Raw genomic sequence first — 17063 nt, forward strand, 5'->3', positions numbered from 1 at the left:
TTATCAGATGCACATGTATATGCTAAACTGGACGCAGATCCCACAGACAGATTTAAAGTGCTGCTGCATGATATGGTTTCCCGTGCTGTTAAGAGCGGGGTGATTGACCAGCAATTAGCTGATGCTTTGATTCCCAGGTATCCTTTGGTACCGTTACTATATACGTTACCAAAGGTTCACAAACATCTGACCTTACCCCCCGGCTGCCCTATAATCGCGGCCCGGGGATCGCTTTTTCAACCATGTGCCATTTATATCGACTCATTGTTACAACCTTGCATCACGAATTCTGAACATCATCTGATTGACACATCTGCTTTTCTTAATAAATTGATGGCAGTTAAAGATATTCCATCTGACTGTTGGCTATGTAGTATTGACGTGGGCAGCCTGAATACCATCATCCATAATAGGGAGGGTGTACTGGCTGTCCATCAATTGATTTCATCGCACCCATCATACACTGGCCCGGACCCTACATTTATCTGTGATCTTTTACAGTTGATTTTGACCTGTAATTTTTTCCTTTTTAACGGCCAGTTCTTTCTGCAGATGTCGGGGTGTGCGATGGGGTCCCCTGTGGCCTCATCGTACGCGAACTCCTACATGATGCGGACAGAACTGTCCATTTTCTTTTCTGATGTATTTATTGCTAACCGCATTAAATTTTTTGTGAGGTATATCGATGACCTGTTCCTCATCTGGACTGGCACTAGAGAGGAATTTGTGTCATTCATTGATACCCACAATGCCACTGTCAGTCCTATCAAATTATCATATTCCATCGATAGGCACTCTGTCAACTTTTTGGATGTGGCTGTGCATTGTTCTGAAGGTAATATTCAAACTACTTTATTTCAGAAACCCACAGATCGTAATACGATCTTGCACTCTGCGAGTCTGCGAGACCTTAAACCCCTTAAGGATGGTCTGCCATTCTAGCAGTTTCTGCGGGCATGCAGAATCTGCAGTTCTAATGAGGAGGCGGTTAAGCAGGTGCAACTGTTAAGCGATAAGTTTGCTGACAGGAGGTATGATGAATCCTTATTGTGTAAGGCACGTACTAAAGCTTTAGCTATTCCCCGTGATAAACTTCTTGATACTAGCACTAGACCAAAAAAATCCAACAAAATGCCATGGGTAAAACATTTTGATGTAGCCAGTAATGAAATCCGGAAAACATGTAAAAAAACTTTGGCCCATTGTTCAAACTGATCCTGATATGCAGTTACGTGATAAACAAATTATGCCATGCTACACTAGAGGACGTAATATTCGGGACTGGGTAGTGAAGCCTGATATTGTAAATAAAAACCCTCCCCTGTCAGGAACTCAGTTTCTTAGGTCCAAAAGCGGGTGCTTCAAGTGCTTGAACTGTATCACCTGCCGATCTTTGGTAGTAGGGGACAGTTTTAGACACCCGTATAGTGGCAAGAAGTTCCTTATTCGTCATAGACTCACATGTACTACTCGGTACGTTGTATATATGATTACTTGTCCTTGCGGACTCAGTTATGTCGGCAAAACCGACAGAACTCTGCGGGAACGGATGGCGGCACATCACTATGCCATTAGACTGGCGTTGTCTAATGGGCATAGTGATCAGCCAGTCTCTAGACACTTTTTGGATGCAGGACATAGCCTGGCTACTTTTAGATACATGCTCATTGATCATGTCCCGGCAGATATACGTGGAGGGGACCGCTCATTGAAATTATTGAAATGTGAATCAAGATGGATTCACCGATTAAATACGTTAGCCCCTTATGGCCTTAATGAGCACGCAGGTCTCCATGCATTCTTATGATTTATTATATGCCTCCATTTCTTGTATGTCAAATTTTATCATGTCATGTTCCCTTTAAGAAATCTGCCATATTCAACTTTGTAACTTCCCATATGTATAATATTGATGGGGTTGGGATCATTTGGTCTATTGCATTATGGTCGAAAGTCATTAGGTCGAATCCATTAGGTCGACATGCTAAAAGGTCGACATGACTCTAGGTCGACATGGGAAAAGGTCGACATGGTTCTAGGTCGAAAGGTCATTAGTTCGACAGGTCATTAGTTCGACATTGTCTATGTCGACATTCACAAGGTCGACATGGGGTTTTTCACTGTTTTTTTACCTGAATGTCAACACAGTCAACATGGACACAGTTTAAAGTGCACTGCATCCCCTCGCATCGCTCGCTGCGCTCGCAATGCGTCGGGCACGGTGCCTCGCTACGCTCGGCACACTATTTTATTCACGCATTGCGAGCGCAGCGAGCGATGCGAGGGGATGCAGTGCACTTTAAACTGCTGTCCATGTTGACTGTGTTGCTCAAAAAAACAGTGAAAAACCCCATGTCGACCTTGTGAATGTCGACATAGACAATGTCGAACTAATGACCTGTCGAACTAATGACCTTTCGAACTAGAACCATGTCGACCTTTTCCCATGTCGACCTAGAGTCATGTCGACCTTTTAGCATGTCGACCTAATGGATTCGACCTAATGACTTTCGACCATAATGCAATAGACCAAATGACCGCATCCCATATTGATGCCTCTGCCTTTTTATTGTGTGTATGGTTTTAGTCTGTATATGCTCTTGTAGTATTGTGGTCTTTATCCATTTTTTCTATATGTATTTTTATTCTCTTACAGGTGATGATCGCTGCTTGATGACGTGGTGTGAGCACGTCTGCAAGCAGTAATTGTTCCTGTGGTACACAGGTGTTCTTTATTAGGGAGGGGATAAAAGGTGTGTTCTAACCCTGTTGTGTTGTATTGCCTGATGACGATGTGAAATAAAAACATTGAAACATTGCAGTGACATGCCGTGTGGTGTGGAGTTTCTTCGAGTGCCGCCTGACAGAATTGTATCTGTGAGTTCCCAAGATATTGAGGAGCCCTATTGGAAGGCACCGTGTGTTCACCAGCATTTACGTATTATTAACGGCGTGCTGCCCACTCTGGACTGTATCACCCAAAGCCTGATCTTCAACTTGTCATCAGTTCCCCTCACACCTGCTGAGACTAAAATACTCAGCCGAGGGTTGAGCTTTGTCCCAACAGCGACACAAGATACGTTCCAACAAAAGGTGGACAATTACAAATTCCAAAGAAAATTGCACTTACGCGAATTCTTTGATAAACAAGGGAACAAAACGGAATCTGCACAAGACACTTTTTCTGCACTTAATAAAAAACTAGGCACTATTAGCACTTTCGACCCCCAATCCTTCAGCCCAACCCTCAAAACTTTTTCACGGATGATGGACTTAAAATGCACCAACGCCCAAACCACTCAACACAACAATGTGACGAAGGAAGAGAGGGAGGCTTTGAGAGCATTGTCCAACCGGAGGGACATAACAATAAGGGGAGCGGACAAAGGGGGTTCGATAGTGATACAGGACATTGCCACATATCGTGAAGAATGTGACCGTCAACTCCTGGACCGACACACCTATACCCCCTTGAGCAAAGATCCAACTTTGCAATATATTGCAGAATTGAATGCCCTACTGACTTCAGCGGTGGATAAGGGACAAATCAATGTGGATCTCAAGAAACGCCTTTTGAGACTCAAGCCAAAGACATCTTTGTTCTACACAATTCCAAAGATACACAAGGACGCCCAGAGACCCCCTGGCAGACCCATCATATCTGCCCGGGGGTCTCTGTGCGAACCCTTAGCTATCTACATCGATCATCATATGCAGGCCTGTGTACAGAGCACGGATACATATTTAAAGGATACTACCATGCTGCTACAAAAGTTGTCAAGTTTTACACATGTAGCAGATAATCTAACCATGGCATGTATTGATGTATGTAATCTCTATACATGTATCCCCCATGAGGAGGGGATAGAAGCTGCTAAAACCCTTATTATGGGCAACGTGCATTATACAGGTCCTGATATAGATTTCTTTTTGGACATTTTAAAGTTTACTTTGACTCACAATTGTTTTATTCATGATGGCAAATTTTTTAATCAGAACAGGGGTTGTGCAATGGGTTCTGCGGCAGCTCCGGTGTACGCAAATGCATTTATGCACAATGTGGAAAAACAGATCTTTTTCACACCTACTATGCGTCAGCACATTGCACTTTACTATCGATACATCGATGATATCCTGGTGTTCTGGACAGGACCCCAGGATATATTAATTAACTGCCTTGAGGCCCAAAATGCGTCTAGCAGCCCGGTAAAATTCACCTACAAACTGGACAACAAAACCATACAATTTCTGGATGTTCAGATTACAATAGAAGGGAATACCATCAATACCCAACTGTTCACTAAAGCCACAGATAGAAACAATGGTACTTATGTAGTATCTGGGCTGCCGATTTTTTGATTGTATGCCTTAAGTTAAGGCATACAATCAGATGCGATGCGATGCGATATCGCATCGCATCGCATACGATGCGATGCGATGCGATGACCCGATTTTTCCATAGGATTCAATGTTAAAATGGACTGAGTCCATTTTAACATGAAATTCAATGGGAAAAAGGGGTCCTTTTCATACCCCTACTATCCAAGTGGGCATGGAGTTGGATATAAACCTGTGGCGAGCGTAGCGAGCCACCGAGCCCGAAGCGTGGCGAGCGAAGCGAGCCCCGCGAGGGGACGGTATTCTGTGTCCCCTCGCGGGGCTCGCTACGCTCGCCACGCTTCGGGCTCGGTGGCTCGCTACGCTCGCCACAGGTTTATATCCAACTCCATGCCCACTTGGATAGTAGGGGTATGAAAAGGACCCCTTTTTACCATTGAATTCCATGTTAAAATGGACTCAGTCCATTTTAACATTGAATCCTATGGAAAAATCGGGTCCATCGCATCGCATCGCATCGCATGCGATTTGGTCGGGTGCGATGCGATGCGATGGACCCGATTTCAAAATCGGCAGCCCAGTTACTACATAAGTACCGAAACAATTTGTTACATCATGGCAGTTTCCACCCTATACATACCAAGTCTGGCCTCCCATATTCCCAGTACCTACGAGTATGTCGTATTAATAATAACACACAGGTGCGAGATCAACAACTAAAGGAGATGACAGCTAAATTCTTAGAGAGGGGCTACCCTCTTAGAGAACTGTCCAAAGCCAGAGATAGGGCATGCGCAAAAACACGAGAGGAACTGCTGTGTCCCAATGCAGAACACAATGATGAGAAAGCTGATATGTTAACATGGGTGACTCAATATTCCACCCAAACAACTGACATAGTAGCTAATGTAAAGTCATTGTGGCCTATGATTAGCACGGACCCGGATCTGAAAAGTCTGCACCAAACCAGGTTAATGCCCAGTTACAAGAGAGGCCCCTATATACGGGACCTGGTGGTCAAAACTGACTTAAGTAGGATCCCCAAACCCAGCACACAGCACTTTTTAAGCAGGAAGGCCGGCTGCTATAAATGCACGGGATGTGCAACCTGCAACCATATGTTGACGGGCAATAACTTCAAACATCCCCGTACAGGGAAGGAGTACAAAATAAAACATGCCCTCACATGTAGTTCCAAATATGTGGTCTACTTGCTGTCTTGTCCATGTGGGTTAAACTACGTGGGCAAGACAGCAAGACAATTCAAGGAACGCATGGCCCAACACAGGATGGCCATCAGGGCAGCGTTACTAGTGGGACATAGTGATCAGGCGGTGGCCAGACACTATGCACAGGCCCAACACAGCATGGCACAATTACGCTACCTCATCATAGACCATGTACCCATATGTCCACGTGGAGGGGACAGAGACAGACAGCTACTCCGATTGGAGAGCCGATGGATATACACCTTAAACACTGTCAACCCAGGGGGACTAAATGAGGCCATCAATTTTAACTGTTTCCTCTGAACATAAATCTAACTATGGAAACATGTGTAGAACAAAATAGCGGGGGGTCCATAGTAAAGTTGTGTGGAGAGACAGTACTGAGCAAGGATTTATAGGATGAATACACCACTAATAGTCACCCTTATTAAAAAAAATAAAACATTTTTTGGAAGTAAAACTTCTTTTAAACTATGTCACCAGCACTAGCACTTTATTAAGATATTAGGGACACAAGGATATGAGGGAAGGATATCACATTAGTGGTGCACACTGCCACCTTGTGGCTGTTTTGAACATTCCAGTATTTTATTGAACCATTAGAGTAACGACGTATTGGATGTCGATTTTTTATTTTATTTTATATATGTATTTTTCAAGTATGTCATGGTTTATCACTGTCATATGCACTGTTTTGTTGACACTCCTACTCGCATAACAGCGAGTCTTCATTCTTGCACGTTTTTGATTTGTTATTTTTATGCCCACAGTTCTGCCCTTACTCCTGACGGCTCCCAGAGCCGACACCATGTCACTTCCGGCCTTCTGACCGGAAGCAGCAGCGGGACACGGACGGTGAGCGTCGGGCGGCGGGGATGGACCTGAATAGCCGGTAAGGTATATATTTCACTCTTGTATGTACTACTGCAAATGTCCTGAAGACGGGCCCAGCCCGAAACGGCGTAGACAGTACGCAGTAAACTTTGTGTTACTACACCAGTCCCGGAGTGACGTGTTTTTGTTCCACTGTATGTGCTGGTGATTCATCACCCTCAGCGCGGGCACCCGGGCAAGATATTGTGCTGCACCTGTCAGCGGGAGGAGTTGCCGGACATTACCCCGACCTATATATATATATATATATATAATATATATATATAAATAAATATATGTGTATAAAATAAGTATATGGTGTGTATATATATATATATATATATATATATATATATATATATATATATGTGTGTCACTCTGGGTCTTGATAAGAAGCGTGATAATTAAGTGTTTATTGTCAACAGTGTTTCAGGCCTGCGCCCATCTTCAGGACAAGTTGTGTGTTCTGAAGACAGACGCAGGCCCGAAACGCTGTTGACAATAAAGACTTGAATTTTTATGTTTCTTATCAAGACCCGCAGTGACACCTTTCTATTGGTACACTGATGCCGCCTGCTTTTTTTTTTTAACCAAGAATGGGAGGGGGGTGATAGGCACCACACATTTTTTTGGCAGGGGGGAGCAGAATTTCCCTCACCATCTTTACCAAATCTATTTTATGTCTAAAATTGGGATGCGGTCATTTGGTCTACAGCATGATTGTCGACATATGAAAAGGTCGACATGGGTCTAGGTCAACATAGGAAAAGGTCGACATGGTTCTAGGTCGAAAGGTCATTAGTTCGACAGGTCGTTAGTTCGACAGGTCATTACTTCGACAATGTCTAAGTCGACAGTCAAAAGGTCGACATGGGGGTTTTCACTGTGCCGACAGCCGCTATTTCATGCCCTACCATCCACTAGGGCGCGGTGGGAGAATAAAATAGTGTGCCAAGCGCAGCGAGACATCGTGCCGGACGCATCGCGAGCACAGTGAGCGATGCAAGGTGATGCGGTGCACTTGAAACTGTGTCCATGTTCACTGTGTTGACATTCAGGTCAAACAACAGTGAAAAACCCCATGTCGACCTTTTGACTGTCGAACTAACAACCTGTCGAACTAATGACCTTTCGACCTAGACCCATGTCGACATTTTCCCATGTCGACCTAGACCCATGTCGACGTTTTCCCATGTTGACCTTATGGTGTCGTCCTAATGACTGTCGACCATTATGCTGTAGACCAAATGATCCCAACCCCTAAAATTACCAAGTATATTATATGGTTCAGTGATTTACAGACATAAGCTTTCAACTTTAATACTGTCCAGTACCCAAGGTCATCAGGAGATCTATCATAACTGATTGCCAATACCAGAAACCCATGCAAATACTATGCTGCTTGATGAAGGCTGTGGGTGTCCAAACAGGCTTGGCCACATTGTACATAATTCACCACCCTCCATCTCTGGGTCCCTGCCCATGCTGCATTTAATAATGTATTAATGAGAAGGCTTTTACCTTGAGATCATCCTCCATATCAGACATTCTACGCTCCAAAACTCTCTTCTCCTGCAAGAGTACGGGTGGGGGGGGGGGGGGGGGGGGGATGGGGATATATAAATGGTTTGTTTTCAACCCGCTACTAATTTACTGCAACAAAACAATAAAGCAATTGATACTTACTCTCTTTTCAGCCTCCAGCAGCCCAGCCTGACTTGATGACTGGTCCTGTTTCTGAAATAAACAACAAGTAAAATAGTGTAAAATTAAAAAATAAAGATAACAGTACTAATAAGTCTCACACTGCTTCATCACTTTCTTTCAACATGACAGATATGACCACTATCAGGCTGTGTGTAGTACTGTAAGTAGTGAAGCGAAAGTAGACCAACCAATTGCTGGCAAGATAAATATTTCATATAAATCCATTTGACTACCTACAGTTTAATAATGTGTTGCCCAGTCCAGCATTTTTAATTTTCCAATATTTTATTTGGGTGAGCAAGAAATACAACCGTAATGTAATTAGCAAGGCAAACATGAATATGACTTATAAGGTATAACTGTAGGGAGCCAAAAATGGCTGTGTAACATTCAGGCTAGAACAGTTATATCAGATATAAGTTGTAACTTGAAAACAATGCGAGATAATATACTGAAGGGGAAAGGGAAGGTGATGGTGTGTTGTTGAGGGCGAGCCTGGGCTGTTGGGAAGGGGTTGTGAATGAGAGGGGAAGTCTATAGGTACAGTTAAAAGGTGAGAGTTACTTAAGGCCAGGGAGAGGGATGTTATGGAAGGAGTACCACGGAGCCCATGTGGAGTGGAATTTCTTAACAAGGTATTCCATATTTGCCACGTACCAGATTCTATTTAGGAGTTCTTGGTGACTCTGTGTTGAAGGTACTTTCCAATTTCTGGCAATCTGGTATTTCGCAGAGCATGTAATGTGTAAGAAAAGTTTATTGGTTTCAGTAGGAGTGTGGTCGAGAGGGGCACATAGAAGGAAATTGACAGGTGTTGGAGGTGTGGGGGGGGGGTGAGTATTTGTGAAACGAGGGAGTGTACCATGTCCCAATATAACTGGATTACCGGGCAGGTCCACCAAGTGTGGTAAAATGTTCCTGGCTGGCCACAATTCCTCCAGCATAGGTTAGAAGAGTCTGGGTACATGCAGTGCAAGCATTCAGGGACTAGATACCATTTGTATGAGTTTTCCCTTATGGCAACGCTTATAGAGCATTTGGATATAGCAACCCATTCTTCATCGTCTAAGTAGCGGTCTAAGTCTGTCTCCCAAGCTTGCTCGTGGGGCTCTAGGTGTGAGGGCTGGTGTGGCGACAGTATCGAGTTATATAGCTGAGAGATGGCACCAGTGTCATTAGGTTGGTAAATACAGAGCCTTTCAAATGGTGAAGGGTTTTGGGGTGTGTTAGAAGTTTGGAGGGAGGTAGCAAAGTGGCGTAATTGGAGGTATTGGTAGTGTAGGGTATCGGGTATATTGTGTTTCCTTTGCAGGTCGGTAAATGTTTTTGGTGCGAATAAACCATATATGTGATGGAGTCTCGTGATGCCAACAGATGTCCATGGAGATGCTGCCGTAGTTGAGAGGCCAGGAGCAAAATAAATGTTGTTCCAAAGAGGGGTGAGAGGGGATGGATATGTGGTCAATTTGAGTTTTCTATTAAGTGTCCAAGGTTCAGAGGGTTATGTCGACGGTGGGAGGAATGAGGGCGGTATTTACGAAAGAACCAGGTCAGATTTGAGATTGGGGAGGTACCAATAAGGTTGCTTTCTAAATCCACCCACCGCTTGTAATTTCTTGGGGAGTGCCAGGCAATAAGTTTGTTGAGTCTAGTGGCTTGAAGATACCGCAAAAAAATTGGCATCCTGAGGCCACCATGTTGGGAGCGTTTGGCTAGGATGCTCTGGCGAATTCTCGATTTCTTGTGGTTCCATACAAATTTGCCTATTGTAGATTGTAAGGTGGCAATGGTTTTGGGGGGAATTGGGATCGCAAGGGTTTGGAATATATATAGTAGTCTGGGGAGAGTGTTCATTTTAATGGCGTTTATACGTCCGGTCCATGAGAGGTAGTAAGACTGCCATTTCTTAAGATCTTTATTGATAGATCTAAAGAGAGGGGGATAGTTTGCTCGGTAAAGTTTGTGATATGATTTAGTGATCTGTATACCTAGATATTTAATGGAGTCTCGTTTTCAGATAAACTTAAAGTTAGACTGGAGTAGGGTTTTGGTATGTCCCGGTAAATGAAGAGGAAGGGCTTCAGATTTAGTGTTGTTGAGTTTGTATCCAGAGCGGGATACATAGGTCCAGTCCAGCATTTTTATTGGTACAAAAAGCATACATAATTAATATATTTGGTAATATTTTTTTTAAACAATAGCAAGCTCAAAAACTTCAAGAATGAAGTCAATTAAAAAAATAGAAAGCAAAGAATTCATAACATGGATCACATTTCTTCTCTTTAACCAACATTGTCTGTGTGTTGTATAGAGAGGAATACACTATATAAAGACAAATACACTATGCTGTTTCTGCTCCAAAAATAGACCCAGCCCTAGGCATATGCAAGCTATGCAAAAGCCTGGGGCATTCAAGCCTGGCTAGGACTGGCAGGGATCCTACTTTGGTGCTGGCTACCATGATTGTATCTCTTAGGTCCAATTGGGCAGCTCAGCCAGGAGCCGGCAGAATTGGGAACTGACAAACTAGTTAACATAGGGGTAGGGTGGGTTTTTTAAGTACTTAGAAACCCCCAAACCTGACAACCACGCCACCCCCATACATTGGCCCAGCTGACTAATTTTATTTTTTAAACAAAGGAGCTGTACATGACAACTGCATCCTCATGTCCACAAAGCAGACAGTGGGCTGAATCTATGGGGAGCTGCAGAGCACAGCCCCTTTACAAGCAGCATTTCCCATAGGACTTTGAGTACTTGGCCGGGAGGAGCACTCTCTTCCTCTGTCCCAGCCGATAGCCACAGCTGCACTGTGTGTGTGTATGTGGCACAAGTGAGGGGGGTGCTGGGTGGCATCTGGAATAATTGATTACAGCACCATTCTGTGGCCTGTGTTTATGTGAATGAATATTTTAAGTGATGGAGGTGTTTTTGTTTGGGAACTTTTAAGTGAAAGAGGTGTGTGTGCGTATTAAGTGAAAGAGACTGTAATCGGGACAGTTGGGAGGTATGGGGTATGTGGTATGAAAGAGGAATGTGTACAGTGAAAGATGTGTGTGCATACTAAGGGCCTTATTTTGGTTCATTCTTTCTGACAAAATCCTTCTTAGATGGACAAAACCATGTGCACTGCAGGGGGGGCAGATGTATCATGTGCAGAGAGAATTAGATTTGGGTGAGTAATTTTGTTTCTGTGCAGGGAAAATACTGACTGCTTTATTTTTACACTGCAATATAGATCTCACTTTGAAGTAAAACCCCACCCAAATCTAATTCTCTCTGCACAAGTAACACCTGCCCCACTGCAGTGCACATGGTTTTGCCTATCTAAGAAGGATTTTGTCAGAAAGAATGAACCAAAATAAGGCCCTAAGTGAAAAAGGGGTGTGTTCAGTGAAAGAAATGGGTACTTATGTAGTATCTGGGCGCCCGATTTTTTGATTGTATGCCTTAAGTTAAGGCATACAATCAGATGCGATGCGATATCGCATCGCATCGCATGCGACCATCGGATGCGATGCGATGACCCTATGTTTCCATAGGAATCAATGTTAAAATGGACTGAGTCCATTTTAACATGGAATTCAATGGGAAAAAGGGGTTCTTTCATACCCCTACTATCCAAGTGGGCATGGAGTTGGATATAAACCTGTGGCGAGCGTAGCGAGCCACCGCGCCCGAAGCGTGGCGAGCGGACGGTATTCTGTTTACGCTCGCCACAGGTTTATATCCAACTCCATGCCCACTTGGATAGTAGGGGTATGAAAAGGACCCCTTTTTCCCATTGAATTTCATGTTAAAATGGACTCAGTCCATTTTAGCATTGATTCCTATGGAAAAATCGGGTCATCGCATCGCATCCGATGGTCGCATGCGATGCGAAGCGATGTGCCCGATCCGACCCGATTTCAAAATCGGGCGCCCAGATAGTACATAAGTACCAAGAAATGTGTGTGCAGTAAAAGAGGTGTGTTGGTGTATTAACTGAAAGAGGAGTAAGTGCACTGAAAAAGGTGTGTGTGCTTTGTGACAAGGAATCACATACACTGCATGTGACCGGAGGCCTGCCCTGCATTGTGGCTATGCCCTTTGGGTCCAGAGATGGTGGTTTCTGGTCTCACAGGACCTGACCAATAGAGGATTCCCTGTTACCATCAGTAACCACCTGTTTCTGAATTCACCCACTACACAGTTGGCAGGGATGTCGCTGCCATCACCTGACTCCTATGTGGCATCTGGAACCATGGATACCTCATCAGGCCCACACGCTGGCACCCGAGTACAACCTGCAAGGGTGTATGCATCGACACACTGCTCACACACACACACAACACTGCAACGAATTGGCTGGATCCCCACTGGTCACTGAACACAGACCAGGTCCTCTACAGTGGCAACTGTCAGAGGGCGGAGCTCAGGGACACTGGACCCTTTACCCAGTACAGCCAGAGAACAGGATTTATTGTTGTAATCCTATTGGTCGCAAGATGAAAAACGGTTGCCTTAAGGCAAAAGGTGTCTATTTGCTAAAAGTTCTGAAATTAACTCTTCTCCTATCTCTAGGAGGCACAGCAAATGGAAGATGTTACTGTTGGCATTTGAGTTTTACCCACAAGGTCAGGATCACCTCTGGAGCTATGCTTCAATCAGTAGGCACAGAGCCGGCCTTAGGCATAGGCAAACTAGGCAATTGCCTAGGGTGTTTGGAATGCCTAGGGGCATCAGCAGCTTCTGCTGATTAAAATGATATGCAGCATGCCTATATTCTGTGTGTGAGTGAGGCTGTATCTGCATATGAAATATTGTATTCATGGAAATCACTGTAACATAGCATTCCGTATGCAGGCACAGCCACAGTCGCACACAGAATATAGGCATGCCACATATCATTTTAATCATCAGAAGCTCCTTGTGTGTGCTGGTCATAACAATGCAAATAAGACAAATTTTCAGAAAAAAAGGCACCCAACGTTAGCAGAACTGGCCAGGAGCTGCATGGCCTATTGAGGCAAGATGTATGAGGAAACATCTGTATTCAAGCAGAGGCAGAGGTCACAGTGTTAGTGGCTGTGCGAGTGCTGTCTGCGGGTGGGTTGGTTGTGCAATAGTGTTCGGCATATGTGTAAGGGGCATTATGTGTGTCATGTATAAATGCATTTATAATGTGCGACATATGTGTAACAGGCATTATGTGTGTCATGTGTATAAAAGCATTAATAATGTGCAACATATGTGTAATGGGCATTATGTGTGTCATGTGTATACGGGCATTAATAATGTGCAACATATGTGTAAGGAGCATTATGTGTGTCTTTATGTGTATGAAGGGCATTAATAAAGGTTGGCATAATGTGTAAGGGGCATTATGTTTATAAGGACATTAATAATGTGTGTTATGTGTAAGGGGCATTACTGTGTGGTATTATCAGGGGTGTCTAGAGAAAGGGGTAGGGGGTACAAGTTACCCAGGCCAAAGTCTGATGGAAGGGCCCAGTGGGGGCCCCAGGCCCCCTCCCCTTAAGTGACAGCAGCAGCTGCAGCTCTTCTCCTCTGCCCAGCTCACACTGCTTTGTGCTGGGTTGCAGTGTGGCCATGGAGGTGCTTAAAATACAATATTTTCTCAGGATTTTTTTCTAAGGGTATAATGTGAATAATGTGAGGAGTAATGTAAATAAGGTAAAGTGGTACTACTGTGTGATGTAACGTGAATAAGGGACACCATTGCATGATATAATGTGAATAAAGTTGCACTACTGTGTGGCATAATTTGAATTGGGGGTACTATTGGGTGGCCATGCCCCTTCCCAGCAAGAACACACCCCTATTTTGGCTGCGCACCATATGTGTGCACTGTTCGATTTCAAATATTGCTGGTAGGAGCACCAAAATGATGACTGCTATGATGAGGGTTGATGGTGCTGGGAAAGGGGAGAAGGGTTAAAGGCGGAACTAGTGGCGGTGCTAGGGGGCACCAGCAAAAATCTTGCCTCGGGCATCATTTAGGCTAGGGCTGGCTCTGAGTAGGCACATGCTGGAAAGCTCATTTTGTTTGTTTAAAAAATATATTTTGACCGATGATTAGACCCTTATCACTACTACAATTAAGTGACATACCCACAACAGGAGTCATGCTAAATACAGGGTGGCCACACTGTATATAGCATGGGAGCTCTACCAGCCCAGTGCTGCACGTTCAGTTTAAAACACATTTTAAATGTGTCAAGCACTCATTGCCATTTAAAGCTGGAGTCGCAGCACAGTGATTAACCCCTTCAGTGCCAAGGCATCCATTTTGTCAATGTGGGACAGGGCTTCAGGCCACACTGTATATAGATAAAGTCTGGGTCTTTATTTTGTAGCAAGTAAATGCATACCAGGTTAACACCTCGGAAAGCAATGTTACAGCATCGCAGTGTTTTCCACAGATTTCACAATCAGGGTACACTCCGAATGTTATATTACATCACCCAGACGCTTTTCAGCATCGGAAGCCATGATCTCCTGTCATCTGGCCATCAGGCACTTTTGTCAAATGCCAGAGAGGCTGATGGCCAGATGGGCTGATTTCTTACCCCAAGGTGGAGGCTCCACTTCCCGCTCGGCGCACAGAGAAAGCTGCTGGACTTGTGGTGGTTCTGACGGCTCTCTGTGTGCCAATGGGGTCCAGGAGGGAGGGGGCATCACATGCCATTATGCCCTTTCTCCTGCTACGTTGGGGTGCCCAATACAAAACAACCATGTAGTACATGCATAGTACATTCCAACCATTATGATTAATGGGGTACATTGCTTATTTAAAGGCTCTTTCTACTGTCATGATCAAGAGTGCATTGTCCCAATTTGCCCAGGAGTTTGGAGGCAGGGCCGGACTGGCCATCTGGCAAATGCCAGAAGGGCCAGTGGCCAGGTGGGCCAATTGTCTGTCAGCTCAACACCGCCTTCTGTGGCCTGAACCACGTAATTTGCATATAACGTGGATTCCCGGCCCACAGCAGCACCCCCTGGAGCAGGCCCAGATTTACTGTGGGGCTCTGATCTTCCACTTCCGCTCTTAGCCTGTGCAGCATGAGGGAGCAGGTGTCTGTAGAGGGACGGCTGGCGCCGGCGGCTACACAGAATGCCTCTGATCATGCGGCCACTTGCAGGTCAGCTCACACAGCTCAGCTGCACCTCCCTTCCCTGCTGCACCACTACAAAGCAGAAAAAAGTAAGCAAGTGTTTTTAAACATTATTGTGTTTTGAACAGATGCCTGTGCTAGTACTGTATATATATATATATATATATATATATATATATATATATATATATATATATATAAATATATATCTAGATATACAGAAGTACCAACACACTCCCCATTCCTAAGGATGGGGTGCAAACAGCACCCACTTACCAGCATGGAGTGCAGTGGCCTGTGACCACACACTCTAGTAAATACAAACACAGGTGGCCCAGCACTCACTACAACAAACTGACTCACCTTAACATTCAAATAATCAATTAAATATATAATGGGGTTTTAGTTCATGAATTGATCAATGCATTTAAGCTTGCAGCCCATCGCCAAGAGACTCCATTTCACTGCAAGTCCTACCCTAACAACTGGTTTTCATGGGAACCTGGCAACTGATTGCACATCATAGCTAAAATGAACATGTGTTTTTTTCTTGGGTTAAAGCTCATCTGCCAAGTACCTTATGGCTTTTAAAGGTGAGACCATCCCAAACACAGCACCTGAATTAGTATTAAAGGGGCAGCTGTCACAGGTTTCAGGTAAATGAGCTTATCTAGGGTGCATGAGAAAGCTATGATCACAGTAACAGAGGTTAATTAAAAATCAACCCAAATATATATATAAAGTTTGGAAGGGCAGCACGTCCCAAACGTCAAAGTGTAACTTCCCCCGGTGCCAAGCCAAAACGTTACCGCAGTAACCTGGATACAGTGAAAGACAGGCGGCACCTGGAGTCTGTTCAAAATAAAGTATGACAACGCTGTTGTTGCAGTGATCAAACGTTTTCGATGCTATTTATTGCATCTTCATAAGGATGAAGATGCAATAAATAGCATCGAAAACGTTTGATCACTGCAACAACAGCGTTGTCATACTTTATTTTGAACAGACTCCGGGTGCCGCCTGTCTTTCACTGTATATATATATATATATATATATATATATATATATATATATATATATATATAGATAGATAGATAGATAGATAGATAGATACAGAAGTACCAACACACTCGCCATTCCTAAGGATGGGGTGCAAGCAGCACCCACTTCCCAGGATGGGGTGCAGTGGCCTGTGACCACACACTCTAGTACAAACACAGGGGGCCCAGCACTCACTACAACAAACTACAACCAACTGTTAAGGTGAGTCAATTTGTTGTAGTGAGTGCTGGGTCCCCTGTGTTTGTATTTACTTGAGTGTGTGGTCACAGGCCACTGCACCCCATCCTGGGAAGTGGGTGCTGTTTGCACCCCATCCTTAGGAATGGCGAGTGTGTTGGTACTTCTGTATCTATATATATATATATATATATTTGGGTTGATTTTTAATTAACCTCTGTAAAGCCATGTACACACAGGGGCAATAGGAGCTGAAATCGCTGGAAATATGGTCGCTGGCGACCATATTGCCAGTGATTGGAGTGTGCCCCGGCGATAAATTGCCAGGTGCGCACTCCCGTTTTCAGCCCCGTTCTAATCGCTGGTTGCAGGAGCTTGCTGACTAGTACTTGGATGGGAGACCACCCATGAAGATCATTACTGATTTGAATTACTGACTACTTTCCTTAATTCCTTTTGCATAGGCGCAACATCTTATCGGCTAGTTGGGCAGTATGCCTGGCATGGTATGTGTACAAGGCACCCTTATCTCTCTACAGACATACCACACTGGCACACC

The 17063-nt window shown here is 44.3% G+C and overlaps 1 protein-coding gene across 4 annotated transcripts in view; it reads right to left on the minus strand.

Moving 5' to 3' along the window:
- LOC146060197 (protein phosphatase 1 regulatory subunit 12B-like) overlaps positions 1-17063 on the minus strand; it is a 168560-nt gene that overhangs the window by 53361 nt on the left and 98136 nt on the right. For 3 of the 4 annotated variants that reach the window (XM_083173167.1, XM_083173166.1, XM_083173169.1), the window contains exons 5-6: positions 8127-8177; positions 7962-8012 (exon numbers count right to left, since the gene is read on the minus strand). In XM_083173167.1, coding sequence (XP_083029293.1) covers positions 7962-8012; positions 8127-8177 — 102 coding nt within the window. The remainder of the gene's footprint in view (positions 1-7961; positions 8013-8126; positions 8178-17063) is intronic. The other variant, XM_083173168.1, reaches the window with a different exon arrangement.

This window comes from Crinia signifera, chromosome 2, assembly GCF_055691185.1.
Source record: "Crinia signifera chromosome 2, ASM5569118v1, whole genome shotgun sequence".
Lineage (NCBI taxonomy): Eukaryota > Metazoa > Chordata > Amphibia > Anura > Myobatrachidae > Crinia > Crinia signifera.